This window comes from Eumetopias jubatus, unplaced genomic scaffold (assembly GCF_037043125.1).
Source record: "Eumetopias jubatus isolate StellerSeaLion01/CBP00866 unplaced genomic scaffold, mEumJub1_p1.0 scaffold_11, whole genome shotgun sequence".
Lineage (NCBI taxonomy): Eukaryota > Metazoa > Chordata > Mammalia > Carnivora > Otariidae > Eumetopias > Eumetopias jubatus.
This window is the reverse complement of record NW_028274817.1, coordinates 58,333,287-58,358,735: the sequence shown is the minus strand read 5'-3', so window position 1 is coordinate 58,358,735 and position 25,449 is coordinate 58,333,287. Positions and strand designations below refer to the sequence as shown.

The window sequence follows — 25,449 nt, the reverse complement described above, 5'->3', positions numbered from 1 at the left end:
CCGTGATTCTGCAGGCAGATATCAGAAGATAAACGGAAGGGGGAGGAACCTTTGGAATCCAGCACCATCAGTGTGTGAAAGCCTCCTGTACTGGGGACGGGGCACAGACTCACAGACCAGTAGCGGTGAGGAAAGGATTTTAGAGCAGCCCCCCAGACTGAAACCTCACACAGCGGGGCTGTGCATGTGAACTGGGGGCAGATGGCAGGTTTAAAAGCACAAAGGGCGAAGCCATGCCTGGATCTGGAAGCTAGGATTGGGAGTGCTGCTCAGGGGTGCACAACACAGGAGATGCTGCAGTTTATAGCAGCACAGAAAGAAACGGAGATAGTGTGGCCTGGAGAACTCAAAGAAGAACAGACTGCGATCTCTCTGCTCTGAGGCAGAGGGTTGGAAACGATCTCTTCTGCTCTCTTGGGAGACACGCAGAAAGCCACCATGGAAAGCCGCCAGAGAACAAAAGCCCCCCAAAAAACATTTTTCATTGAGCCCATCCCCCCCCCAACAGGGGGCAGGGCAACTCTGCACAAACAGAGTTGCCTGAGTAACAGCACAGCAGGTCCCATCCCCAGAAGACAGGCTGGGAAAACAAGAGGCCAACAATACTAAGGTCCGTATAAAACAGGTGCATCTTGCTTGGGTTCTGGTCAATAATTTGGATTCTGTACATTCCCTCACCCATCCCTCAACAGAATGACTAAGAGGAAGAACCTCCAAAATAGGAAAGACTCAGAGACAGTGACTGCTGCCACAGATTTACATACGTATATAGATATAAGAAAGATGTTGGAAATGGACTTCAGGGTAAGAGTTATGAAGATGATAGCTAGAATGGAGAAATTGATTAATGGCAACATAGAGTATCTAAGGGCAGAAATGAGTGCTGAACAGGAAGAAATTAAAAATGCTATCAATAATCCATACTAATCTAGATACTCTAACGTCTAGCGTAAATGAGGCAGAAGAACAAATTAGCGATCTAGAAGACAAATTATGAGAAAGGAAGGAAAAAGAGGAGGCCTGAGAGAAACAGCTTAAAACCTATGAAAACAGAATTAGAGAAATAAGTGACACCATGAAACGATCCAATGTCAAAATTGTTGGGATCCCTGAGTGGGTGGAGAGAGAGGACTAGAAGATATATTTGAGTAAATCGTAGCTGAGAATTTCCCTAATCTGGGGAATGAAACAAACATTTGTGTCCTAGAGGCAGAGAGGACCCCTCCCAAAATCAAGCAAAACAGACCAACACCCTGGCATGTAATAGTAAAACTCGCAAATCTTAGAACCAAGAAAACCATCTTAAGGGTAGTTAGGGGGAAGAGATTAGTTACATACAGAGGGAGGAACATCAGAATAACATCAGATGTATTCACAGAGACCTGGAAAGCCAGAAAGGGCGAGCAAGAATATTCAGGGTAATAAATCAGAAAAACATGCAGCCAAGAATACTGTATCTGTTGGCAAGGCTGTCATTTAGAATGGATGGAGAGATGCAGAGCTTCCAGACTGGCAGAAACTGAAAGAATATGTGACCACTAAGCCGGCCCTGAAAGAAATACTAAAGGGGGGTTTTATGGAAGGAGAAAGTCCCCAAGAGTGATACAGAACAGAAATTTATACAGATAATCTATAGAAACAAGGATCTCACAGGAAACGTGATGACAATAAATTCATATCTTTTAATAATCACTCTCAATGTGAATGGCCTAAATGTTCCCATGAAATGGCACAGTGTTGCAGATTGGGTAAAAAGACAGGACCCATCCATATGCTGTCTACAAGAGACTCATTTGGAACCTAAAAATACATCCAGACTGAAAGTGAAGGGATGGAGATGCATCTTCCATGCCAACGGACCTCAAAACAAAGGTGGGGTAGCAATTCTTACATTAGACAAAAGAGATTTTAAGCTAAAGACTGCAGTTAGAGACACAGAAGGACACTATATCATTCTTAAAGGGTCTATCGAACAAGAAGATCTAACAATTGTAAATATCTATGCCCCCAACATGGGAGCAGCCAACTACATAAGCCAACTGTTAACCAAAATAAAGATACATATTGATAATAGTATGTTAATTGTAGGAGACCTCAATACTGCACTCTTAGCAATAGACAGATCATCCAAGTAGAAAGTCAACAAAGAAAAAAGAGCTTTGAATGGCACACTATACCAGATGGAACTCACAGATATATACAGAACATTCCACCCTAAAACAAAAGAAAACTCATTCTTCTCCAGCACACGTGGAACTTTCTCCAGAATAGACCACATACTGGGTTACAAATCAGGTCTCAACTGATACCAAAAGACTGAGATTATTTCCTGCATCTTCTCAGACCATAATGCTTTAAAACTGAAACTCAATCACAAGAAAAAATTTGGAAGAAATTCAAACACTTGGAAGCTAAAAACCACTCTGCTCAAGAGGGTTTGGGTAAACTAGGAAATCAAAGAACTTAAACAATTCATGGAAACCAATGAGAATGAAAACACATTGGTCCAAAACCTATGGGATACTGCAAAGTCAGTCCTGAAGCAGAAATATATAGCCATCCAAGGCTCACTCAAAAAAATAGAAAAATCCCGAATTCACCAACTAACTTTATGCCTTAAAGAACTGAAGAAAAAAACAACAAATGATGCCTAAGCCATTCATTAGGAAAGAAATAATTAAGATTAGAGCAGAGATGAATGAATTAGAAACAAGAAACATAGTAGATCAGATCAACAAAAGCAGAAGCGGGTTCTCTGAAAGAATTAACAAGATCAATAAACTGCTGGCCAGACTTATTCAACAGAAAAGATAAAGGACACAAATTAATAAAATTATGAATGAAATGGGAGAGATCACCACTAACACCAAGGAAATAGAAACAATTACTAGAAATTATTATCAACAACTATATGCCAGGAAATTAAGCAACCTGGAAGAAATGGATACCTCCTGGGAAACATATTAACTCCCAAGACTGAAACAAGAAGAAACTGAGAACTTGAACATGCTAAAAACCAGTAACGAGATTGAAGCAAAAATCTCCCATAAAAAAAGAGTCCAGGGCCTGATGGATTCCCTGGGGAATTCTACCAAACATTCAAAGAAGAAATAATACCTAGTGTCCTGAAGCTGTTTAAAAATAGAAACAGAAGGAAAGCTTCTGGACTCATTCTATGAGGCCAGCATTATGTTATTCCCCAAACCAGACAAAGACCCCATCAAAAAGGAGAATTTTAGACCAATATCCGCGATGAATATGGATTCCAAAATTCTCAACAAAATCCTAGCTAATAGGATCCAAAAATACATTAAATGGATCATCCACCACGACCAAATGGGATTTATCCCCGGGATGCAAGGGTGGTTCAACATTTGCAAATCAATCAATGTGATAGAGCACATTAATAAGAGGAGAAAGAAGAACCATATGGTCTTCTCAATTGATGCAGAAAAAGCATTTTACAAACTACAGCATCTTTTCCTGATTAAAACTCTTCAGAGTATAGGGATAGAGGGAACATTCCTCAAGTTCATAAAAGCCATCTATGAAAAACTCACAGCGAATATCATCCTCAATGGGGAAAAGCTGAAAGCCTTTCCCTTAATATCAGGAACACATCAAGGATGCCCACTCTTGCCACTGTTGTTCAACATAGCACTAGAAGTCCTAGCAACAGCAATCAGACAACAAAAAGAAATAAAATATATTCAAATTGGCAAAGAAAAAGTCAAACTCTCTCTCTTCGCAGATGATGTGAAATTTTATGTGGAAAACCCAAAAGACTCCACCCCCAAATATCTAGAACTCATACAGCAATTCAGTAATGTGGCAGGATACAAAACCAATATGCAGAAATCAGTTGCTTTCTTATACACTAACAATGCAACTGTAGAAGGAGAAATTAGGGATATGATTCCATTAACAGTAGCACCAAAAACCATAAGATGCCTCAGAATAAACCTAACCAAAGAGGTAAAGGATCTATACTCTAGGAACTACAGAACACTCATGAAAGAAATTGAAGAACACACAAAAAGCTGGAAAAACATTCCATGCTAATAGATCGGAAGAATAAACATTGTCAAAATGTCTACGCTGCCCAAAGCAATCTATACCTTCAATGACATCCCAATCAAAATTCCAATGACAATTTTCAAAGTGCTGGAACAAACAATCGTAAAATTTGTATGGAATCAGAAAAGACCCCGAATTGCCAAGGAAATGTTGAAAAAGAAAAACAAAGCTGGGGCATCACATTGCCTGAATTTAAGCTATATTACAAAGCCGTGACCACCAAGACAGCATGGTACTGGCAAAAAAACAGACACATACATCAGTGGAACATAATAGAGAGCCCAGATATGGACCCTCAACTCTATGGTGAAATCTTCGACAACACAGGAAAAAATATGCAGTGGAAAAAAGTCTCTTCAATAAATGGTGCTGGGAAAACTGGATAGCTATATACAGAAGAATGAAACTCGACCATTCTCTTACACCATACACAAAGATAAACTCAAAATGGATGAAAGACCTCAATGTGAGACAGGAATCCATCAAAATGCTAGAGGAGAACATAGGCAGTAACCTCTTTGACATTGTCGACAGCAACTTCTTTCAAGATACATCTCCAGAGGCTAGTGAAACAAAACAAAAATGAACTCTTGGGACTTCATCAAGATAAAAAGCTTCTTCACAGCAAGGGAAACCGTCAACAAAACAAAGAGGCAACCCACAGAATGGGAGAAGATATTTGGAAATGACACTACATATGAAGCGCTGATTTCCAAGATCTATAAAGCACTTCTCAAACACAACACCCAAAAAAAAAGTAATCAAGTAAAAAACTGGGCAGAAGACAGGAACAGACAATTCTCAAAAGAAGACATACAAATGGCTACCAAACACATGAAAAAATGTTCATCATCATTAGCCATCAGGGAAATTCAAATCAAAACCACATTGAGATACCACCTTACACTAGTTAGAATGGCAAAAATTGACAAGGCAAAAGACAACAAATGTTGGAGAGGTTGTGGAGAAAGGAGAACCCTCTTACACTCTTGGTGGGAATGTAAGTTGGTACAGCCACTTTGGAAAACAGTGTGGAGGTTTCTTAAAAAATTAAAAATAGAGTTATCCTATGACCCAGCAATTGCACTCCTGGGTATTTATCCCAAAGACACAGATGTAGTGAAAAGAAGGGCCATATGCACCCCAATGTTCCTAGCAGCAATGTCCACAATAACCAAACTGTGGAAAGAGTTGCCCTTCAACAGATGAATGGATAAAGAAGATGTGGTCCATATATACAATGGAATATGACTCAGCCATCAGAAAGAATGAATACCCAACTTTTACATCACTGGAGGAGATTATGCTAAGTGAAATAAGTCAAGCAGAGAAAGTCAATTATCATATGGTTTCACTTATTTGTGGAGCATAAGAAATAACATGGAGAACATTAGGAGAAGGAAGGGAAAAATGAGGGGGGGGGAAACGAACCATGAGAGACTATGGATTCTGGGAAACAAACTGAGGGTTTTAGAGGGGAGGGGGTTGGGGGGATGGGTTAGCCCAGTGATGGGTATTAAGGAGGGCATGTACTGCATGGAGAACAGAGTGTTATATGAAAACAGTGAATCATGGATCATTACATCAAAAACTAATGATGTTTTGTATGGTGACTAACATAACATAATAAAAATAATTACATTAAAAAATACCCATTCAAAGGAATATATACATCCTGATGTTTATAGAAGCATTATCTACAATAACCCAATTATGGTGATAGTCCAAGTGTCCATCGACTGATAAATGCATAAAGACGATGTGGTAAATAGCTCAGCCATAAAACAGAATGAAATTTTGCTATTTCTGATGAGGTGGATAGAGGTAGAGAGTATTATTCTAAGCAAAATAAGTCAGAGAAAGACAAATACCATGTGATTTCACTCATATATGTATATAAAAAACAAAACCAACAATCAAAGGGGAAAAAAGAGAAAGAGGCAATCCAAGAAACAGACTCTTAACTCTAGAGAACAAACTGATGGTTGCCAGAGAGGAGGTAGCTGGGGGGATGGGTTAAATAGTTGATGGGGATTAAGGAGGGCACTTAGCTTGAGGAGTTTGGTGTGTTATATGGAAGTTTTGAATCACTATATTGTACACCTTAAACTAATATTACATTGTATGTTAACTAACTGGAATTTCAAAAACAACTTATCAAGAAGAATTGATACAACTCAACCCAACAGGGTGCCTGGGTGGCTCGGTTAAGCGACTGCTTTGGCTCAGGTCATGATCCTGGAGTCCCAGGATTGAGCCCCACATCAGGCTCCCTGCTCAGCGGGGACTCTGCTTCTCCCTCTGACCCTCTTCCCTCTCGTGCTCTCTATCTCTCATTCTCTCTCGCTCAAATAAATAAATAAATAAATCTTAAAAAAAAACAAACAACTCAACCCAACAAATAATCCAATTAAAAAATAGGCTGAATACATGAACAGACATTTCTCCAGAAAAGACATACAGATGGCCAATAGACAAACAGACACATGAAAATGTGTTCAAAATCACTCATCATCAGGGAAATGCAAATCAAAACTACAATGAGATATCATATCACTCCTCTCAGATTGGCGAAAATCAAAAACAAGAAACAACAAGTGTTGGTGAGGATGTGGATTAAAAGGAACCCTCACGTACTGTTGGTAGGAATGTGAATTGGTGGATCCACTTTGAAAACAGTATGGAGGCTCCTCAAAAAGTTAAAAATAGAAATATCCTAAGATCCAGTAATCGCAACACTGGTTATTTAAACAAAAAGCAAAAACAAAAAACCACTAATTCATAGGGATACTGCACCCCTATGTAGCATTATTTACAATAATCAAATTATTGAAGCAGCCCTAGTGTCCATCAATAGATGAGTGGATAAAGAAGATATGGCATATATTTCTATAATGGAATATTATTCAGTCATAAGAAAGAATGAAATCCTGCTATTTGCAATGAGAAGATAAACCAAATTGACACACTTTTATTTTTTTTAATATTTTATTTATTTATTTGACAGAGAGAGGAAGAGAGAAAGAGAAAGAGAGAGCAAAGCAGCAGGGGGAACAGGAGAGGGAGAAGCAGGCTCCCCACTGAGGAGGAAGCCTGATGCAGGGCTCAATCCCAGGAGACCTGGGATCATGACCTGAGCCAAAGGCAGTTGCTTCAATGACTGAGCCACCCAGGTGCCCCAAATTGACACCCTTTAGCTTGACTCACCAGGAAATAAAGAAAAATGGCTCAAATAAATAAAATCAGAAATGAAGGAGTGAGGGGAGTTCCAAGATGGCAGAGAAGTATTAGTAGGGGAACGCTGAACTTGCCTCATCCTGTGAATACAACTCGATCAACCTTCAACTATTTTGAACAATTAGGAAGAGGATCTGAGGAGTACAGAAACAATCTGCACAGCTGGAGTGAGAGAATTTGGCAGAGATGAGGTTCGGAGACCTGAATTGGGGGATTGGGAAGCTGTGTGGTTGGGAAGGGGAGGAAGTGCAGTTCCTAGAGCAAAGTCAGGAGCAGAGAGAAAGCTGCAAAGATCGCAGTGGTTTGTAACCACACAAAAAGCTGTGGTGAGTGGATCCCTGGGTTGCTCAGGGAGAGATTGCTCACCTTCCAGAAGGGCATTTGGAGGAGCATTTGTCCACTCCAGAGAAAAAGGGACAGCTGGGGAGCCCTTGAGTGGAGCTCAGCAGTGGGTTTAGAAGGGTGTGCAGAGGGCAGAATGCCTCTTAGTTTTATGTTGTGAGCACACAGGCTCAAAACTCTGTGTGCACGCCAAACAGCTGCTTTTCTGGAACTAACTGATGAGAGCACAGAGACTTGAGCAGAATGTAGATAACCTTGCACCTTTTTGCTGTTTTCCACAATAGATTCAAGCCTTTGCAATGGCTTCTATGTGACAAAGAGGAGTAGGGGACTGAGTCAAGTTCAGATGGCTGTTAACCTGGCTCAAGTTTATCACTGAGCATTACAATAAACTCAAGCCTCTGTGCATGCAGAGATAGCCAGTGTGAAGGCTTTTCAGGGACAGGATAGTGCTGGGCACGACCTGCGCCTCCCAGCCAGTGGACGGGAATGGGCATGCATATCACCAGGCCACTTAAAACTTGGAGTTTTGAATCCCAGCCACCGGCCAGAGATAAAATACAGGAGATCAATGGCTCTGGGTGTGCCAACAACATACACAGGTTAGGGCAAGTAACTGAGGAGGTCCCAGCCCACAGGAGATTGTTGGCCTTTCTAAGAGGGCCTCCTGAGCAGCGGCTGCCAGGAATTCCACTACCTAGGGACAAAAGGGAGAGGCGATGCCATATTCTACCTCCTATTCCATCCTTTTCTCCTCTCACCCACCAGCAGAGTCAGACTCCTCAGAGAAACATAGACACTCTAGTAGAGGCTGGAGTCCCCTACAATAAACCCCACCCCCTGGCCTGTCAGGAGCATCTTTAGGAGGGCAAGTCAGCTTGTGTGCCAGCACAGCAGGCCTCTCCCACAGAAGACCAACACAAACCCCCGCATCTACCAAGTCTACTGATTAAAGAAAGCTCCAAAACATCAGCTTCTGGCATAATTTCACAAACAATTCAAAGCATACCTACTTAAAGGACCAAACACTCCCTATTACAAGCAAGGAGGAACTCTGTAGAAGAAAGACCAGTGGGGAAGAGCAGCCAAAACACAACAGTAGAGTGTACACCAGCACACACCAGAATCACTTCTTGAAGATATTCTTGTTGTTCTTTATATTATTATTGCTGTCACTGCTGCTTTTCTTTTTCTTTTCTTTTTCTTTTTTTCCCTTCTCTTTCTTTCCTATCTTTTGTGTACAAAATGACTAGGAGGAGAAGTTCACAGCGAAAGAAAGAACCAGAGGTAGGACTCTCTGCCATAGATTTAATCAATATGGATATAAGTAAGATGTCAGAAATAGAAATCAAAACAATGATTATAAAGATACTAGTTGGGCTTGAAAAAAGCATAAAAGACACTAGAGAAGCCCTTACTGAAGGTCGAAATTAAAAATGCTACTCTGAGATGCAGTCAAAAATGGAGGTTCTAACTCATAGGGTAAATGAAGCAGAAGAGAGAGTCAGTGATATAGAAGACAAAATGAAGAAAGTAAGGCTGAGAAAAAGAGAGAGAAACAATGACTTAATTATGAGAGGTGACTCTGAGAAATCAGTGATACCATAAAGCACAATATTTGAAAAACAGGGGTCCCAGAAAATGAGGAAAGAGAGAAAAGGGCAGAAGGTTTACTTGAACAAATTACAGCTGAGAACTTCCCTAATCTGGGGAAGGAAAGAAGCATTCAAGATCGGGGGCACAGAGGACCCACATCAAAATCAATAAAAATAGGGAAACATATAATCCCTGACATATAATAGTGAAGCTTTCAAATTCAGAGATGAAGAGAAAATCGTGAATGAAGACAGAGACAGGAAGTCCTTAACCTAAAAGGGTAGACACATAAAGCTGGAAGCAGACCTGTCCACAGAGACCTGGCAGGCCAGAAAGACTGGCATGATATAGTCAATGTGCTAAGTGAGAAAAATATGCAGGCAAGATACTTTATCCAGCAAGGCTGTCATTCAGAATGGATAGAGAGATAAGGAGTTTCCAGGACAAACAGAAACTAAAAGAATTTGTGATCACTAAACCAGCACTGCAAAAAATATTAAAGGGGATCCTGTAAATGAAGAGAGAATCCAAAAGTAACAAAAGACTAGAAAGGAACAGAGACAATCTACAGAAACAGTGACTTTACAGGTCATACAATGGCACTAAATTCACATCTTTCAATAATTACTCTGAATATAAATGGGATAAATGCTCCAATTAAAAGACACAGGGTATTAGATTGGATAAAAAAGGAAGACCCATTGATATGCTGTCTACAAGAGACTCATTTTAGACCTAAAAACACCTCCAGATCGAAAGTGAGGGGGTGGACAACCATTTCTCATACTAATGGACATCAAAAGAAAGCTAGGGTAGCAATCCTTGTATCAGACAAATTAGATTTTAAACCAAAGACTGTAATGAGAGATGAAGAGGGATACTATGTAATAATTAAAGGCTCAATCCAACAAGGAGCTCTAATAATTCTAAATATTTATGCCCCTAATTTATGAACAGCAAATTAAATAAACCAATTAATAACAAAATTAAAGAAACACATTGGTAATAGTATAATAATAGTAGGGGACTTTAACACCCCACTCACAACAACACAGACCATCTAAACAGAAGACCAATAAGGAAACGAGGGCTTTGAAAAACACACTGGACCAGATGGACGTCACAGATATATTCAGAGCATTTTGTCCTAAAGAAACAAAATACATATTCTTCTCAAGTGCACATGGAACATTCTCCAGAAGAGGGCACATACTTGGTCACAAATCAATACTCAACCAGTACCAAAAGTTGGGATTATTCCCTGTATATTTTCAGACTACAATGCTTTAAAACTTGAACTCAATCACAAGAGAAAATTTGGAAGGAACACAAATACATGGAGGTTAAAAGCATCAACTAACAATGAATGAGTCAACAGGAAATTAAAGAAGAATTTAAAAAATTCATGGAAGCAAATGAAAATGAAAACACAAGAGTTCAGGACCTTTGGGATGCAGAAAAGGTGGTCCTAAGAGGGAAGTATAGAGCAATACAGTCCTTTCTCAAGAAACAAGAAAGATCTCAAATACACAAGCTACTGTCACATCTAAAGGAAATGGAAAAAGCACAGCAAACAAAGCCTAAACCAAGCCAGGGAAGATAAACAAGAAAGATTAGAGCAGAATTAGTTGATCATTTGATTCATCAATGAGAAAAGTAGAACAGATCAATGAAACTACAAGCTAGTTATCTGAAATAATTAATAAGATTGATAAACTCCTAGCCAGATTTATCAAAAATAAATTTTGGGTTTATCTATTCACATTCACATTCAACATTCACAAATCAATCAACGTGATACATCACATTAATAAAAGAAAGGACAGGAGCTATATAATCCTCTCAATTAATGCAGAAATAGCATTTGATGAAATACAGCATCCTTTTTTGATTAAAACTCTTCACAGTGTAGGGATAGAGGGAACATACCTCAATATCATAAAAGCCATCTACAAAAAGCCCACAGTAAATATCATTCTCAACGGGGAAAAACTGATACCTTTCCCCTAAGGGCAGGAACATGACAATGATGTCCACTCTCACCATTGTTGTTCACCGTAGTACTAGAAGTCCTATCCTCAGCAATCAGACAACAAAAAGAAATAAAATCATCCACAGTGGCAAAGAGGAAGTCAAAATGTCACTCTTCACAGATGACGTGATACTCTATGTGGAACACTCAAGAGTCAACCTAAAAGTTGCTAGATCTTATACACGAATTCAGAAAAGTGGTAGGACATAAAATCAATGCACAGAAATTAGTTGCATTTCTATACACTAACAATGAGACAAAATAAATAGAAATTAAGGAATCGATCCTATTTACAATTGCACCAAACACCATAAGATACCTAGGAATAAAGCTAACCAAAGGAGTAAAGAATCCATACTCTGAAATTATAGAACACTTGTGAAAGAAATTGAGGAAAACACAAAGAAATGGAAAAACATTCCATGCTCATGGATTAGAAGAATAAATATTTTTAAAATGCCTGTTACCCAGAGCAATCTATACATTCAATGCAATCCGTATCAAAATACCATTGACAAACTGGGTGATAGGCATTAAAGAGGGCATGTGATGTGATAAGCACTGGGTGTTATATGCAACTGCTGAATTATTCAACATTACATCTGAAAATAATGATGTACTATATGTTGGCTAATTGAATTTAAAATAAAAATATACCAACTACATTTTTCACAGAGCTGGAAAAAATGCTAAAATCTGTATGGAACCACAAAACACCCCAAATAGCCAAAGGAATGTTGAAAAAGAAAACCAAAGCTGGTGGCATCACAGTGCCAGACGTCAAGCTATATATTACAAAGCTGTAATCATCAAGACAGTATGGTACTGGCACAAAAACAGACACATAGATCAATGGAACAGAATAGAGAGCCCAGAAATGGACCCTCAACTCTGGTTAACTAAACTTTGAAAAAGCAGGAAAGAATATGAAATGGAAAAAAAAAAACAGTCTCTTCAACAAATGGTGTTGGGAAAATTGGACAGCCACATGCAGAAGAATGAAACTGGATCATTATCTTACACCATACACAAAAATAAACTCAAAATGGATGAAAGACCTAAATTTGAGACAGGAATCTATCATGATTCTAGAGGAGAACATAGGCAGCAACCTCTTCGACCTCGGCCACAGCAACTTCTTGTTAGACACATCTCCAAAGGCAAGGGGAAAAAAAGCAAAATGAAATATTGGGACTTCATCAAGATAAAAAGCTTCTGCAAAGCAAAGGAAACAGTCAACAAAATTAAAAGGTAATCCTCAGAATGGGAGAAGATATTTGAAATATCTCATCAGGTAATGGGCTAGTATCTGACATGTAAAAGAACTTATCAAACTCAACACCCAAAAAACAAAGAATCCTGTCAAGAAACGGGCAGAAGACTTGGACATTCCTCCAAAGAAGACACACAAATGGCCAACAGACACATGAAAAAATGCTCCACATCATTTGGCTTCAGGGGAATACAAATCAAAACCACAATGAGATACCACCTCACACTGATCAGAATGTCTAAAATTAACAAGTCAGAAAATGACAGATGTTGGAGAGGATGTGGAGAAAGGGGAACCCTCTTACACTGTTGGTGGAAGTGCAGCTAGTACCGCCACTCTGGTAAACAGTATCGAGGTTCCTCAAATAGTTAAAAATAGAGTTGCATATAACCCAGCAAATGCACTACTAGGTACTTACCCAAAGGATACAAATGTAGTGATCTGAAGGGGCACCTGCACCCCAATGTTTACAGCAGCAATGTCCACAATAGCCAACTATGGAAAGAGCCCAGATGTCTCTCAACAGATGAATGGATAAAGAAGATGTGGTGTGTGTGTGTATATACATACACACACACACATATATATATATTCCATTATATATATATATAAAATCAGAAAATGAATTCAAGACATCAAAAAATGAATTCTCACCATTTGCAAAAACATAGATGGAAGTAGAGGGTATTATGCTAAGCAAAATAAATCAATCAGAGAAATACAATTTTCATATGATTTCACTCATATGTGGAATTTATGAAATAACACAGGATCATACTGGAAGGGAGGGAAAAGTAAAATAAGATGAAATCAGAGAGGGAAATAAAGCATAAGAGACTCAACTGTAGGAAACAAACTGAGGGTTGCTGGAGGGCATGTGGGTGGGGGGACAGAGTAACTGAGTGATGGGCATTAAGGAGGGCATGTGATATAATGAGCACTGGGTGTTACATGCAACTGATGAATTACTGAACTCTACCTCTGAAACTAATGATACACTACATGTTAATTAATTGAATTTAAATAAAATAAAATTTAAAAACTGCAAGAACAGAAACAAAAAACAAAAACAAAAAAAGGAAATGAAGGAGATATTACAACTGTTAACACAGAAATATGGAACATGATAAGAGGCTGCTATGAATAATTATAAGCCAGAAGATTGGACTACCTAGAAGTAATGGTAAATTCCTGGAATTCTATCATAATCCAAGCCTGGATCAAGAAGAAAGAGAAAATCTGAACTAACCAATTAGTAGAAATAAAATTGTATCTTTTATAAAAAAAAAAAACAAACTCAACAAACAGAAGCCAGACACCTTCACAGGTGAATTCTACCAACCTTTTAAAGAAGACATAATACATATCCTAGAACTATTTCAAAAAATTAAAGTGGAGGCAAAGTTTCCAAAATCATTTCATGATGTCAGCATTATCCTGGTAACAAAACCATACAAGGACACTAAAAAAATCAAAAGAAAAAAAATAAAAACATAGATATCCCTGATAAACAGATACAAAAATTCTTAACAAAATATTAGCAAACAAATTCAAAAATACATTAAAATTGTGTATCATGATCAACTGGGATTTATTACAGGAATATAACAATGATTCCACTTCCACAAATCAAACAACATTATACACCACATTAACAGCATAAAAGATAAAAATTATATGGTCATGTCACTAGATGCACAAAAAGCATCTGGCAAAATTCAACATCCATTTAGGTAAAACCTCTCAAAAACGTTGGTGTAGGGGTGCCTTGGTTGCTCAGTCATTAAGCGTCTGCCTTCGGCTGAGGTCATGATCCCAGGGTCCTGGGATCCAGCCCTGCATCAGGCTCCCTGCTCAGCAGGAAGCCTGCTTCTCCCTCTCCCACTCCCCCTGCTTGTGTTCCATCTCTCACTGCGTCTCTCTCTGTCAAATAAATAAATAAAATCTTAAAAAAAAAGTTGGTGTATAGGGAACATACCTCAACATAATAAGTCCACAGCTAACGTCATACTCAACAGTGAAAAGCTTTCTAAGATCAGGAACAAGATAAGGATGCCCACTATCTCCACTTTCATTCCACATAGGTATTAGAAATCCTAGCCAGAGCAATTAGGCTTGAAAAGGAAATAAAACGGCATCCAAATTGGAAAGAAGTAAAATTGTCATTCTTGCAGACACTATCATTTTGTATATAGAAAATACAGAAGACTCCATTTAAAAAAAAGTGTTAGAACTAATCAACAAAGTCAGTAACCTTGCAAGGTATAAAATCAACATGGAAAAATCTGTTGCATTTTTATAAACTAATAATGAACTATTAGAAAAAGAAATTAAGAAAACTATCCATTTACATTATATACACAACTAATGAATCGTTGAACACTACATCAAAAACTAATGATGTATTATATGTTGGCTAATTGAACATAATAAAAACCTTAGAATAAAAAAAGAATAAAATATCCAGATACAAATTTAACCAAAGAAGTGAAAAATCTGTACATTCAAAACTATAAAACACTGATGAAAAAAACTGAAGAAGACACAAATAAATGGAAAGATATTCCAAACTTATGGATTGGAAGAATTAATATCGTTAAAATGTCCATATTACCAAAAAATGTACAAATTCAATGTAATCCCTACCAAAATTCCAATGGCATTATTAAAAAAAAATAGAATGAACAATTCAAAAATCTGTTTGGAATCATAAAAGACTGCAAATAGCCAAAGCAGTCTTGAAAAAGAAAAAAATAAAAGTTGTAGTTATCAAGCTCCCTGATTTGAAACTATATTTCAAAGCTATAGTAGTCAAAACAGTATGGTATTGGCATAAAAACAGACATACACGTCCAGAGAACAGAAGAGCCGAGAAATTAACCCATGCATATATGGTCAATTATTTTATGACAAAGCAGATAAGTAAATACAAGGGGGGAAAGATAGTCTCTTTAATAAATGAAGTTGGGAAAACTAGACAGCCACATGAAAAGAATCAAACTAGACTATTATCTTATACCATACACAAAAATTAACTCAAAATTGATTAAAGAGCTAGATGTAGGACCTGAGACCATAAAACTCCTGGAAGAAACCTTAGGAAGTAAACTCCTTGACATGAGTCTTGATTTTTTTTTTAACTGACTCCAAAAGCAAAGGTAACAATAAAAAAATAAATAAGTGGGACTACATCAAACTAAAAAGTCTTGGGGCACCTGGGTGGCTCAGTCATTAAGTGTCTGCCTTCGGCTCAGGTCATGGTCCCAGGGTCTTGGACCCGAGCCCCGCATCGGGCTCCTGCTCAGCCAGAAGCATGCTTCTCCCTCTCCCACTCCCCCTGCTTATGTTCCCTCTCTCACTGTGTGTCTCTCTCTGTCAAATAAATACATAAAATCTTTAAAAAAAAGTCTCTGCACAGCAAAGAAAAACATCAATGAAATGAAAAAGCAATGTATGAAATGGAAGAAAACATTTGCAAGTCACAGATCTGATAAGATGTTACTATCCAAAATATATATAAAGAACTCCTGCAACTCATCACCAGAAACAACCACAATTCAATTAAAAAAAAAAAGAGCAGAGGATCTGAATAGACATATTTTCAGAGGAGATATCACTAATCATCAGGGAAATACAAATCAAACCCATGAGGAGTTATCACCTCATACCTGTTAGAAAGGCTATCATCAAAAAGACAAGAAACAATGTGTTGAGGAGGATGTGGAGAAAATGTAACACCTGTGCATTGTTGTTAGCAATGTAAATTGGTACAGCTAGTATGCAAAACAGTATATGAAGTTTCCTCAAAAAATTAAAAATAGAACTACCATATGATTTAGCAATTCCAGGACTAGATATTTATCCAAGGGAACAAAAACACTAATTTGAAAAGATACGTCTAACCCTATATTCACTGCAGCATTATTTACAATAGTCATATATCGAAATTATGTAAGTGTCCACTGATGTATGAATGGATAAAGAAAGTATAGCATATATATACAATGGAATATTATTTAGCCATATAAAGGAAGGAAATCTTGCCATTTGTAACAAAATGAGTGGCCCCTGAATGTGTTATGCTAAGTGAAACAAGTCAGAGAATGACAAATACCGTATTATCTCACTTATATGTGTAATCTAAAAAATAAAACAAATAAATAAAATAAAAGTCATGGATATAGAGAACAGAGTGGTGGCTGCCTGTGGGAGGATGGTTGATGGGTGGGGGAAATAAAAAATAAAAAAGAGAGAAGATACAAAATACCAACATCAGGAATGATACAAATATCACTAATGATTTAACTGCTATAAAAAGATAGTAAAGGACTATTATGAACAATTTCATGTCAATGAATTTGATAAATTTGCTAAAATGGTTAAATTCCTTAAAAGACACAAAATACCAAAGCTCACTCAAAAAATAAAACAGATAAACTGAATACCTCCAAGTCTCTTAAATAAATTGAATTTGTAGTTAAAATGCCTTTCTATTAAAAAAAACTTCAGACCCAGATAGCTTCACTGGTGAATTCTACCAACCATTTAATGACAATTTTACAATGAATTCTTCTAGAAAATTGAATAGGAGAAAACACTACCCAACTCATTCTATAAAACCAGAATTGCTATGGCATTAAAACTAGACATAAAAAATACAAGAAATCTATAATCAAATATCTCTCATAAAAATAAATGTAAACATTCTAAAAAAAATTTAGGAAATATCATCCACCAATATGCAAAAAACATAATACACCATGTCTACATGGGGGATTCATCCATAGGCAAGACTGCTTCAACATTTGACAATCAATCAATTTAATTTACCTATTAAAAGATTAAAGAAGAAAAAACATAGTATCTCAATAATTGCACTGAAAGAATATTACAAAATCTAATGTACATACCTGATAAAAATTCAACAAACTAGTAACAGAAGAGAACTTTCACAACCAGATAAGGAACATCTAAAAAGACCTATACTGAACTGTGTAATTCATGCTAAAATGATGTTTTTTCCCTGTGATAAGGCAAGAATGTCTGCTCTTACCAATTCTATAGAACACTGAACTGGAGGGTCAAGCCAGTGCAACAAAGACAAATAAAAGAAATAAGTGATGTCTATAAAGGAAAAAAAAGTAAAAAGTCGTTGTTTGTAGGTTATAAATAGAAAATTCTATGGGATCTACCAAAAAAAAAAAAAAAGCCATTAGGTGTAATAAGTAAGTTCAGTTAAATTGTAGGATACAAGTTCAATACGCAAAAAAAAAAAAAAAAAAAAAAAAAAAAATCAACTGTATTTCCATCCAACCTGAAAATGAAATTAATAAGAAAGCAATTCCATTTACGTCATTTTAAAAAAGGAAATACTCAGAGATAAATCTGATAAAAAATGTGGAAGACCAATACGCTGAAAAGGACAAGACATTGCTGAGAGAAATTAAAGGAGACTCAAAAACTGGAGAAAAAAATCATATTCATGAATTGAAGATTCAATATTGTAAAAATGTCAATTATCTACAAATTGACCTATAGATTCAATGCAATCCCAATCAAAATCCCAGCAAGCTTTTTTTTGTAGAAAGTGAAAGGCTGATTTAAAAATTGATATGGAGGGGTGCCTGGGTGGCTCAGTCGGTTAAGCCACTGCCTTCAGCTCAGGTCATGATCCTGGAGTCCCGGGATCGAGTCCCACATCGGGCTTCCTGCTCAGCGGGGAGTCTGCTTCTCCCTCTGACCCTCTTCCCTCTCGTGCTTTCTATCTCTCATTCTCTCTCTCTCTCTCAAATAAATAAAATCTTTAAAAAAATAAAATAAAATAAAATAAAATAAAAATTGATATGGAAATACAAAGGACCCAGAAGAAGCAAAAGAACTTTGAAAAAGAAGAGCAAGGTGGTGCCTGGGTGGCTCAGTCGTTAAGCCTCTGCCTTCAGCTCAGGTCATGATCCCCTATCCCCTGCATTGGGCTCCCTGCTCAGCGGGAAGCCTGCTTCTCCCTCTCCCCCTCCTCTCTCACTCCCTCTGCTGTGTTCCCTCTCTTGCTGTCTCTCCCTCTCTGTCAAATAAATAAATAAATAAATAAAATCTTAAAAGAAAAAGAAGAGCAAAGCTCAAGGATTTGCACTACCTTACTTTAAGTCATATTATAAGGGTATAGTAATTAAGAAATCAAGTAGTGAAATAAAGATAAACAAATAGATCATTGAACAGAATAGACTGTCCAAAAATAGACCTTCACATATATGGTCAATTGATTTCCAACAAAAATGCAAGGTGATTCAGTAAAGAAAGCATAGACTTTTTTAATCACAATGCTAGAACACTGGGATATGTATATGCAAAAAAAAAAAAAAAAAAGGACTTCAACACATACCTCTCACCATACACTAAAATAAACTCAAAATGGATTATAAACTTAAATGTAAAACCTAAAATTCCAAAATGTCTAGAAAACATAGAATATCTATTTGACCTGAGATTAGGCAAATATTCTTTAAATATGACATCAAATTCATAAAAGAAAAAATTATAAGTTGGAATTCATCAAAATTAAGAAATCCTGCTTTTGAAAGACACTATTAAAGAGAATGAAAAGACAAACCACAGACCAGAAGTATTTGCAAACAACATATATGATAAAGGACTTACCATCCAAAATATATATTCTCAAAACTCAGAAATCATACAATTTAATAAAAAATGAGCCAAATATTTAAACAGACATTTTATCAAAGAAGATAAATAGATGACAAGTAAGTACATGAGGAGATGCTCAACATCATTAGTCATTAGGATTATGCAATTCAAAACCACAATAAGGTGCCACTACACACTTATGACCAAAATCAAAACAAGACTACTGACCACATTAAGGGCTGGAAAGGATGTGGAGCAACTGAAACTCTCATACACTGCTGGTGGGAATATAAAAATTATAATCCTAGCTTAGAAAACAATTTGATAGGGTCTTTAAAATAAGTTAAAACATATACCTATCAAATAGTCGTCATTATACTCTTAAGTATTTAATCATGAAAAATGAAAACATAACCATGAAAATGAAAACATATGTCCATACAGTTATTTGTACATGAAAGTTTGTAGCAGCTTTATTAGTAATATCCATAAACTGCAAATAACCCAAATATCCATCAATAAGTTAATGCATAAACAATTGGTGGTGTATCCATACAGTGGAATACTATTCAGCAATAAAGGTGAATGAACCACTGATACATACAACACCATGGCTAAATCTCAAAATAATTATTCTGAGTTAAATAAGCCAGACAAAAAAGAATAGATACTATAAGATTCCATTTATATAAAGTCCTAGAAAATGTAAATCAAACAATGACAGAAAGCAGATTCAATAGGGGCAGGGTGGAAGGGAGGCATTACAAAGGGGCACAAGAAAATGGTTGGGGATGACGGATAAGCTTATTATCTTGATTGTGATGATGGTTTCACAGGTATATACAAATGTCAAATTTTATCAAAGTATGTACTCTATATGTGTAATTCATTGTATGTCAGTTATACCTTCATAAAGTTGTTGTAGCATAAATTAAACACTACTCCCAGAGACATTTTGGTAGCTTGAGTAGCCAAAATCCTAGGCTTGCCCCTATCTACTTCATCCAGTTATTTATATTGATCTTGTGCCTAAAGGAATAATGAGTAGCACCACTGAGGAGATCTAAATGACAGGCAGACAGAAAATGCCATTAACTGGCACATCAACTAAATACTATGCAATGAAATAAACAGAAGAATTATTCAAAATTTCTATAGAAAAAATTAATTAGCAGAACACAAATGATTTTTCTTAGTTTTGTTTCAATAAAATATAGTCAAACTTTACAAACAGATACCTACCTCTTTGGATAATCTTGTGAAGACATCTCCTCCCCTGAGAAAATCCAGTATTAAATACAGCTTCCCTTCAGTCTGAAAGGCTAATTATAAATTAGAATGTAGTAACAGAACATTAAAAGAATCTTAAAGGCTTAACGACCTTAGTATAATTTTTAATTAATATATGTTTAGCATTTTATCATTAAACACTATAAAGGAATTAAGCATTTATTCACATGGTCCAATGGATAACATTATCTCAAAATTGAACTTAGTGCTAAAATAGCTATAAATCCCTTCCTAGAACATAATCAACTTTGCATGTGGTTTTACACAGAAACTTTTACCGCCATCATTGTCCTGATTTATGGTGCATCATGCTCTACTGCAATCTGCTTGAACTCCACCTCCCTACCTACCTACTGAAAATCTACTAATTCTTTCAAGCTCAACAAAAATGCCACCTCCTCCATCAAGCTTTCCTCTATTAAGAATTTCTCTCTTTTCACATTTCATAGCATCCTTACCTTCTTCTCCAAAAGAATTAATTGCTACTACTTTTGAGATCTCATTGTTCCTTATTTATGTCTCTCATATGGCACTTACTCCATTTTTATTTGTACAATTAATTTGTTTACATGTCTGTGTTCCAATAGATTAGAAGTTTTTTGAGTCAGAGATTGTTTCACCTCTAGAGCCTACTGCATTCAATAGATTGTTTTGCACACAATTGGTATTTACTGATTAATGTAATGTAATCCTGGTGATTCAAGGAAGTGGGACTTTAGATATTACTATTTTCCATTTAGGATAACAAGGAGTGAAAGAATAATGGGTGGGCATTTTTTGAGGATTTTTTTAAATAATTTAGTACATACTTTAATGCATTATTTTTCAAAATTTCCTAAGAATAAAATCAATAGCTGCTACTTTTTTAAATCTTGAAAACTTAGTGATATCATAGAATATATCAGTGATTTAATGATGTATATATCTTTGAATTCTCCAGGAAAGCCAAACTGTACAATCTCATATATGCATTAAATTATCAACAGAGCCATGATTCAAACTAAGCACTGACTCCAAACTTATGTTCTTTCCATTATATTTACTGCTTCTTACTGGTATTCCTCTTCCCCCAAATAAAAGAAAGAATAACTCAAATGGACTAATATAACTACATGGTCCTCTTCAATAGAGCTAGGAAATAAATTAATAAGCTCATTATGAACATGTAAGAGGAACACATCCAAACATCAGATGTTTTGAATAAATTATCAGTTTATAGCCTCAGATCATTAAAGGTACAGCCTAGTGGAGTAAAGAAATACTACCAGACAAGTATTCAGAAGACACTATCTTATTACCTTAGACAAATTAACCAACAGATAAAGAAAATACAATTCAAAATTGGATATTGATTCTTATTCTTATTTTGGATAAATATATTTTACATAGTTGAATGTATTAAATCATTTTGAAGTATTTATTTCCTGTTATATTATTGTTTGAAGGGAAATCTTAATTCTCTAATACCATAAATTAAAAAAAAAAATGACATACCATAGTGTAATTTGACAATAAATGGATGATTTACTTCCACCAGTATATCCCTTTCCATCTTTGTCCGAACTCTGTCTCGAACTAAAAATTATAGAAAGGTAGCATACATTACTCTTCTATATAAAATTTCAGTAGAGATCCATCAAAAATTCACCAAACAAAAATATGAAAATATAAGTTTATAAGTGCTTAAATTTGCAATCTATATATTCTTAGACAGTAATTACCATATTCTCAGAAAGCCAACAAATTCAATTTAGATCTAGATGGATTAAAGTGACATTAAGTAGGTATTTGGATAATATGTATTTATTATGTATTGGTCTCCAATTTTCAAATGTGTTCACTGATTAAAACTGAGTACAGTGTTACTGCTATCATAGCCTAGAAGACGGTATATGTAAGGGTATCCAGGGGTTGTGCTTTTTCAATATGCAAAACCAACACAGATGGAACAGAAAAAAAAATAAGAATCTTAAAATAAAAGAATATAGCTTACTAAAATAAGTTCACTTTATATTAAATAAAATGTGTCACTTTTTATACAATTAAATTTTTACCATGTACAGTCTAACTAAATTAGAGCATATGCCAATATCAAACCTAGAAATATCACTTACAGGCTAGAAAACTTACTAATGTTTAAAGGAAACTGAGTCTACTCAACTTATACAAGCAATACACAGCATATTTCTTAAAACAAGCTTTATCAAATTCTATCCTGGTAAGCTTTGTAATTTTCTACCTTTTAAAGATGCCTTTTTTAACACCTTCATTGCATAGAGCTGCCCAGCATCAGGACCAGTCTTCTTTCGAACAAGAAAAACCTATCAAAGGAATTTTCTTAAGTGAAATTCATATTTCAAGACATTCTTGCTATACACATTAGCACACATATATGTCCATGCATTTCCTCTAATTTTATAAAGATATACTTTTCTCTATAAATTATACTCAGTTAACTTTTCCTCATTTTCATTCATTTAGTAAATCACACTATCATACATACTACTGTATGAAAGAAAATTTTTTAAAATAGATGACATGGTCATGACTTCAAGAAGTTTGTGAAGTATGAAATAAGCAACATAATGAAAGGCAATTTGATCTAAGGGAACTACTTTTAAAACCCAAGCACCTTTTTGTTGCCTTAATAAAGACCAAAGAATTGTGATGACTGCTAATTTGATACCTTTATTTCTACTTCCTTATTTGTCCATTTTAGAAGTTACCAGGCATTTTATTTTCTAGTAAGAAATCAGAGGCAATTATACCTGTCTGCCAGGTTGAACAATCAAGATGGTAAAGTATCACAATAAACAAATTAAACTCCTTAAGTGGGCGCCTGGGTGGCTCAGTTGGTTAAGTGACTGCCTTCGGCTCAGGTCATGATCCTGGGGTCCTGGGATTGAGTCCCACATCGGGCTCCTGGCTCAGCGGGGAGCCTGCTTCTCCCTCTGACCCTCTCCCCTTTGATGCTGTTTCTCTCTCGCTCGCTCTCTAATAAATAAATACAATTTTTTAAATAAATAAATAAAATAAACTCCTTAAGATTACTGAGAAAACTTGAGTAATACTACCTCATATTTTCAAACTAAGATTATGACTCATTAAAAGTGATTTTTAAAAGCCTCAGTTATGAAAATAAATATGAATAGATTAAACCTTTATAGGAGTTATTTATTAGTAAAGGGCTGTTTCATTTTTAAAAATTAGTAAAATTTGCTCACTGCTGTGAAATAAATGCTACAGAAACTAAAACAACAACAACAAAAACACAGTAGAACAGATCAATGAAACCAGGAGCTGCTTCCTTGAAAAATTAATAAAATTGATAAACCTCTAGCCAGACTTATCTAAAAGAGAAGAGAAAGGACCCAAGTTAAAAAAAAAAAATCACAAATGACAGAGGAGAAATAACAACCAACACCACAGAAATATAAACAATTATAACAGAATATTATGAAAAACTATGCCAAAAAATTGGACAATCTGGAAGAAATGGATAAGTTCCTAGAAACATCTAAGTTACAAAAACTAAAACAAGAAGTAGAAAACTTGAACAGAACAATTACCAACAATGAAATTGAATCAGTAATTAAAAAACTCCCAACCCAAAAACAAACTGAGGTTTCTAGAGGGGAGGAGGGTAGAGGGATGGGGTAGCCTGGTGATGGGTATTAAAGAGGGCACATTCTGCATGGAGCACTGGGTGTTATGAACAAACAATGAATCATGGAACACTACACCAAAACAAATTATGTAATATATGGTGATTAACATAACAATAAAAAAATTAAAAAAAAACCTCCCAACCCAAAGTCCAGAAGCAGATGGCTTCACAGGCGAATTCTAATAAATATTTAAAGAAGAATTAATACGTATGTTTCTCAAACTATTCCAAAAAATAGAAAAGGAAGGAAAACATCCAAATTCATTCTGTAAGGCCAGCATTACCCTGATCCCAAAACCAGATAAAGACACCACAAAAAGACGACTACAGGCCAATATCACAGATAAACACAGATGCAAAAATTCTCACTAGAATACTAGCAAATGGAATCCACAACAGACTAGGAAAAAAAAAAAATCAGAAGCACTTGGCTTGCTCAGTTGGTAGACCATGTGACCCTTGATTTCGGGGTTGTAAGTTTAAGCCCCACATTGGGTGCAGAGATTACTTAGAAACAAAATCTTAAAAAAAGTTTTTTCACCACAACCAAATGGGATTTATTCCTGGGTGGCAAGAGTGGTTCAGTATTCATAAATCAATCAACATGATATATAACATTAATAAAAGAAAGGTTAAAAACAATATGATCATTTCAAGATGCAGAAAAAGCATTTGACAAAGAACAATATCCATTCATGATAAAAAAAACCCCAACAAGGTAGGATTAGAAGGAACATACCTCAAAATCATAAAGGTCATATATGAAAAACCCACAGCTATTATCATCCTCAATGGAGAAAAACTGAGAGCTTTCCTCTACTGCCAGGAACAAGACAGGAACCCACTCTCACCACTGTTATTTAATTTAGGACTGTGAGTCCTGGCCACAACAATCAAACAACACACACACAAAAAAAAAAGGCATCCAAATCAGCAAAAAATTCAAACTTTCATTATTTTCAGATGACATGATACTCTATATAGAACGCCCAAATGCTCCACCAAAAAACTGCTAGATAAACAAGTTCAGTAGAGTTGTAGGATACAAAATCAAAATACAGAAAACTGTTGCATATCTACACACCAATAATGAAGCAGCAGAAAGAGAAATCAAGGAATCAATCCCATTTACAATTGCACTAAAAACTATAAGATACCTAGGAATAAACCTAACCAAAGAGGTAAAGATCTCTACTCTGAAACACTGATGAAAGAAATTAAAGAGGACACAATGAAATGGAAAAACACTTTATTCTCATGGATTGGAAGAACAAATATTGTTAAAATGTCTAT

The 25,449-nt window shown here is 35.9% G+C and overlaps 1 protein-coding gene across 2 annotated transcripts in view; it reads right to left on the bottom strand.

Moving 5' to 3' along the window:
• The window catches only part of RPS6KA6 (ribosomal protein S6 kinase A6), a 198,415-nt gene that overhangs the window by 96,025 nt on the left and 76,941 nt on the right, over positions 1–25,449 (bottom strand). For both annotated transcript variants that reach the window (XM_088028978.1, XM_028101479.2), the window contains exons 4-6: positions 22,729–22,810; positions 21,984–22,064; positions 20,442–20,521 (exon numbers count right to left, since the gene is read on the bottom strand). In XM_088028978.1, the coding sequence (XP_087885104.1) occupies positions 20,442–20,521; positions 21,984–22,064; positions 22,729–22,810 (243 nt within the window). The remainder of the gene's footprint in view (positions 1–20,441; positions 20,522–21,983; positions 22,065–22,728; positions 22,811–25,449) is intronic.